This window comes from Schistocerca americana, chromosome 6, assembly GCF_021461395.2.
Source record: "Schistocerca americana isolate TAMUIC-IGC-003095 chromosome 6, iqSchAmer2.1, whole genome shotgun sequence".
Classification (NCBI taxonomy): Eukaryota; Metazoa; Arthropoda; class Insecta; order Orthoptera; family Acrididae; genus Schistocerca; species Schistocerca americana.
This window is the reverse complement of record NC_060124.1, coordinates 57,803,541-57,809,540: the sequence shown is the minus strand read 5'-3', so window position 1 is coordinate 57,809,540 and position 6,000 is coordinate 57,803,541. Positions and strand designations below refer to the sequence as shown.

Below are 6,000 nucleotides of genomic sequence, written 5' to 3'. Positions count from 1 at the left end.
TGCCTTGTATTTGATCGTGATATCTATGGAGCGTATTCCGAGCAACTGATTAACAGAAGCTGACCCAAGCTACTCCAGCATGCTCGAAGTTCGTAAAGTAGAGTGCTCCTAACGTATCGCGGATTGAGATTGCATGAGGAGTTGTGTGTATTGACATCGGTGGTAGAGAAAAGCAGTGGGTTTTTGAGTCGGTGGAGTTTTAAAAACTAGAAAGCAAGTGCAGTGGCATGCCTGCTATGGAAGGGCCCCCAGAGAGCGTGTGGTGGCGGGCGTCCCAGCACGGTGCGCCGCGGCGCTGTTGATATCCGCGCGCGGGCCGTTCCGGGAACGGGCCGGCCGGCAGGGCCAGGCGCGCCGGCGCGGGGCGTGGAGGGGCGGGAGGCGGGGCCGCGCCGCCGCCGGGGCGGGGAGCGGGGGGCGGGGGGCGGCCGCGCGCGGGCCGGGTCCCGCCGCCGCTGCCGCTGCGGGCCGCCTGACTAACACGCCGCTCAGTCCCTTCACAGGCGCCGCACCAGCAGCCAGCCGCCAGCCGCGACCGTGCGTGCCAGCCCGAGCTGTCTGCTTCAGCGTGCGTGCGCCCCACACCCGCTGCCGACGCCGTCGCAGCCGCTCTCATTGTTGTGCTCGCGCGCGTGCCGCCTGCCCGAGTCGCTGCGCTGCGCCCGAGGCGCTCGCACTTTGGACGCAACTGTTGACGCCTACTACTGCGGTGCGGCATTGTTGTCGTGTGCCAGTGACAGTGCCGTCGGTACTAAGCGACAAGAATTCGACGTCCGTGTGCGTGTCTTGCCAGTCGGTGGTGGTGTTTGGCGCAATTGAATTTTGCCTTAAAGTGCAGTGGCCAGTGTAAAATAAGTACCGTTCTTAGTTACGCTACGCAAGTACCTTCTGAAAATCGACGCTACCTGTGTTTATTACCATCCTGTCCCCAGTGAACCGTACGAAAAAAGAGAATATATTGTTTACACTCTCCCAGCGATTACAGCCATTGATATAAAATTACGAAAGACTGTGGTTTCTATTTATCAGCAGTTTCTCGTTATCTTCTCTCGTCTGGGCGACTGCATCACATAAAACTTGTGCTGACAACGACTGGAGCAGCGACACTGAAAAAAGAAACTGAGCTGTGATCGACTTGCAGAAACCGTGTGATTGCAGAACTAGATTACTACTCGTATTCCGAGCCCAACATACATTTTCAAATTTGAGAAGCATTGTCAGTAATTACTTTTTTGTTCTCTGTGGTTTTGGGACGTTGTGTTGTTTACGAGAAGTGTCAGAAAGTGTCAGATTCCTAATAAACGACCGTGCGAAGTTGGTGTGAAATTTCAGTTGCCAAAATATCAGCCCATTCCTTTTGTGTGGAAGCTGTTCTCATGCTTGCGCGTCAGTGATATTTTTAATATCTGCCACAGTAGGCCGCTGTTTCTGTCGACTCTCTCGTGCACGTCGTTCTTACAGTAACGCGAACACCCAAATACTGCATGCTACCGAGTGTGATGCTCTCTTTCCCTTCAGTTTCTGCAGTGACTAGGGTAGTTTAGGTCGCGCTGAAATAAAATTTCACGGGAATAACATTTGCCTAATAAAAAATATTGTTAAGAAAATATTTTGACGGTAGGCAATCGTCGAAAGGGCGTGACGTGTTTGGTTTGCCTGTTTTCAGTTTGTGCAGTGACTAGCGCAGTTCCGATCGTACTAAAATAAGGTTCCGGGGAATAACAGTTGTCACGGTAAATATTGTTGAGAACATCATTTGGCGATAGACTGTCGTCTGTGTGATCGCCTGCCTTCGTGAAACAGGCTGCCTGGCTTGAGAAGAACTCTGGGGCGAGTGCCCACTAGTTACCCCACATGATGCGACAATGTCCAACGGTTTAGTAGACAGAGAGCTACGTTCTTCCAGCGCCATGGCGACAGCTACTGCCCTGCCCAACAACAAGCTGCTCATCTCCTCGCCGGGGAAATCACACCACCATAACAACAACCACCAGCACAACAACAACAACAGCCACTCCGAACAAGTGGAGCCGGCGTCGCCCAGCAGTAGCACGGGCAGCAGTCCCCGAACGAGCCACAAGCGTTCCCGGAAGTCGTCATCCGCCCCCGCGACGCCGGACGCGTCCCAGCAGAGCAACGGCGTCGCCGGCCCGGGACAGGACACGCCGGCCACGTCGCCGCAGCCCCCGCCCCCGCCGCCCCCACCTCCGGCCAAGCGGCGCCGCCACCACGCCGCGGGCAGCGCCGGCGGTCAGCCCTCCAACCCCAACATCCGCGACGACATGTTCCGCAACTACCAGCCGTGGGTTATCGCCACGTACGGCGACTCGGCCAAGACGAAGACCATCACGCTTCGCAAGCACGCGCGCATCTTGAGGACGCTCCGCGGCGAGGAGACTAATTCGGTGGAAAACTCCAAGTTCCGCTTCTGGGTGAAGGCGAAAGGTTTCCGCATGGGCCGACCGCCGGGTTACGTCCCCAAACCCGCCGACTCCATCGTGGGCACCCAAGCGCTGCCCGGGCAGTCGCCCCACGATGAACCACCGCTCTACGTTCCAGTCGCCACAGCCAAGGTAAGTGGACGCCGCTGCGCGCTCAACTCCGATGCTGGCAGCCACTGAGCGTCCTAGACTAAACTTGCCGCAGCCTCTCCTTCTATACGCACAAGGCAACTTTGCATTTTTTTTTTGGGGGGGGGGGGCGGGAAGCTGGGAGTGTAAATACGCGGTAGTATGCGGGGGAAGAGAAACTTCCATGGATGCGGAAAAACCGACCAGTTAAACCTGATACCGGTATTTTAGTTCTGAATAACCGATATTTTTCGATAGTTTTTTGATCCTGGTTATAAGAGGTATCTTTTACCGTTTTTTACTAAAAACAGAAATATCATCTAGCCATAGGAGCTGTGCTAATTTTTTTGTTTTTAAATGATTTTCTTTTTAAACGAGTAGGGCCTAAATTTTATTCGCAAAATTTCCATTGCCGTGAGCTACTGCACTTTTATAGAAAATGGGAAAAGCCGTTACCGTGGTTTTAATAAGAAAGCCGACAGAAACGAGCAACAGACACGCAGCGTAAGAACTGGTACGGCACTGATGGGACAATACTCTATCTGTTATGTTGTGGCGTGGCCTATTGGATGGTACGCGTGAATGTGCAGTGTGCGAGTCTTTCCCCATCTGGTCTACATGTTAGTTTCACCCTGTCGTCATCGCACAGCAGTTGTATTATAGATTGGCACCAACTCTTGTCTGGAAGTATTTTACGAGGTATGGTACGAATGAAGCACAATGCTCCATTTCCGTTAAAGCATCAAGAATGGCAGGAGCCACAAAGAACTTGCGGACAGCAAATTAATAACATCGTTGTTTACAATAAAAAATGAAAGGAGCTGATGTGTTGCCTGTAACTACGTATTGCACCTTATCCGCTTGTAGCCCTTGAAAATGGACGAATTGACACGAAAAATAGAGTTGCTCAACTTCAGTTTTCATCCGTTAGCACTAACTGTTCCTGGTACGGTCCCAGATTACGACGCGATTTTTGAGTAGTTCCAAAAATTAGAATCAGCAGTTTTTTTGTAGTATTCAGCCAGTTATCACTTTCAGAGAAAAGTAGCGGAGGATGGACGGACAAAGTTTTCATTTTATTTGCCTATTTCACTTAGTATTTCGGGTCTGTGTCTCTTGAAACTGAGGAGTCGAAATTTTTCGATCTTTCTTCGAGTTGTACGTTTATTACAGGAAATATCAAGAATAAAAAACCGAAACTCGGTAATTTCAGAAACCGGTTATTATGAGCGGTTTTAACGCTCAAATTAAAAGGGCGCTGAAAAACCCGATAACCGAAAACTGGCTGTTTCAACCATAACAGCCATCCCTATCTCCTTCCCGTAGCTCAGGGAGCACACTGGAAACATCATTGTAGTTTTATGCCCGCTGCAATACTGTATTGTTACCGCGTGGTGTATTATTTTCTACGTTGGCCGCGGGGGAAACACTTCGCAATTTTCCAACTCGCCCGACTACCACCGATACCTCCTCTCCCAGAAATTTGCCAAATCGGAGCAATGTGCGTTGAGTACATTGTTATTCTTTCAAGTACATTGTTATTCTTTCACTGTAAATCTTCCACCGTAATTGGTATGGGAGCAGTCTTTTAAGTTTTCGTAAAAACCACGGAGGAAAATCTTGTTTTGCCCCATCTTTTCTCTGTTTTCCCCACATATTCCACTTTAAAACTGGCACACTTTTGCATGTGCTCGAACCAAATTTGGAAACGTTTTTTCTGCTTTTTTCTTGAAAAAAAAAAGATTTTCGAAGGCTCGTGCCGCTTCTTGGAGAGATGAAATCGTTATGCACGCATATCTTGTTTGGCATAAGGGTACAATATCAACTTAATACTGCCAATGAAAACTTAACTCGATTTTTTCCTCGTCGAATAATGAATTCCGGTATAAATCTTTCACTCTGCAGCGGAGTGTGCGCTGTTTTGAATCTTCCTGGTCGATTTAAACTTTTTGCCTGGCCGATACTCGAACCTAGAACGTTACTTTTCACGAGCCACGGTCTTATGTACCGTTTTTCTACGAACTTATGGTTTTAATTCTCTCGTCACAGTATACACTCGATCTCAGTATACACACGATAAATTAGCCGTCTGTTTCATCAGATAAATTTAGACAAGATGTTCACACTTGGGAGAAGGTAAGGTACAGACAGATAAATAAAGAACCTCCTCCACATGCTCAGCCATACTCTCCCGAACAGATTACGAAAATCATTGTCATTTATTCTACATATCATCAGCATAAACAACTCCCTTGTCAAATAACTCCCGGGAATTCAGCCAGGTAAGACTTTCAGCGACTCCCTTGTTTCACCTGTTGGTATGTTTACTAATAATACAAGTGAGTCGAACGATGAGCTACTCGGGCAAGACACAGACCTGCCCTCATAGCTTTACATTCTATACTATCTCATTTCCTCCTTCCAAACTTAGCAGTTCCACTACATATCTTGCGGTATCGGCAGCGAGAGAACTAAAGACGTTACGGAGAGATATGGCTCAACCAGACTCTAGACTCAGTCGTTAAGATAATCCCCCGCGAAGAGCAAAGTTCTTAGTTCGATCCCCGATCCGGCACACATTTTTAATATGTCAGGAAGTTCGGAATAATCTCGCATTTGACGAGCTGTGACACAGCTGGCGTTATCATAATGAAGTATGACTCCAAGTTCTCGAGTATTTGTCTTGATTTCACCCGATGACTTGTGGCGAACAAATTATTACATTCCATTCTATATTAACTGTCCTTCGATGCCTTACAGCAAATGGTCACGACATGAACAGTTAACGAGCGTTAATTTTTTTTATGTATGTGCGCACGAAAAACTTTTATCGTTTTTGGGTAATCTTGCAACACCCGAACATCTGACTGCAGCGATGTTTCTGGCTTGTACGAATGTATCCAAGCTTTGTCTCCTGTTACGATGTTTAGGTGTTGTATACAGAGTTTGTAACTCCTCGGTCGAATTTGTTATGCATTTGCTTACTCCAGTTGAGACGAGTCGGTTTTGAGCTTCAGTGAAATAGTGCAGAGTCCGCCGACAACGGATCTCTCTCACAAATAAATAGAAAAAATCAAATGTACCGCTGTTTTCTATGTCTAGTAGTGCTTCTATCTCACAGTAAGGCACGTGCCTTTTGCCGTGCACCAACCCTTTTTTCCCAACAACAAACACCGAGTTGCTAAAATTCATCGAGTTGCTAAAATTCATCCCTGATGGAAATACGATCACGACGAACCTCTGCGATCCAGTTATTAACAGTCTTTTCTGAAGGTGATTGATTGACTGTCAAAAGTTGAATGAGGCGAGTCGGATCATTTGGCGAATTAAGTTTTCACGCTAGATGTTCTTGGCAGTGAAGAATAAGGTATAAATCATGTCTAGTTTGGGTCTGTCGCACAAACTATCAACGGAAATCAATCGGTTCATA

General features: G+C 48.0%; 1 protein-coding gene across 1 annotated transcript in view; it reads left to right on the top strand.

The window, feature by feature from the left end:
• Window positions 1–1,329: 1,329 nt before the first annotated feature.
• The window catches only part of LOC124619955, a 615,134-nt gene continuing 610,463 nt past the window's right edge, over window positions 1,330–6,000 (top strand). The window contains exon 1 of the mRNA XM_047146618.1: window positions 1,330–2,573. Within this exon, the coding sequence (XP_047002574.1) occupies window positions 1,866–2,573 (708 nt within the window). The 5' untranslated portion in view covers window positions 1,330–1,865. The remainder of the gene's footprint in view (window positions 2,574–6,000) is intronic.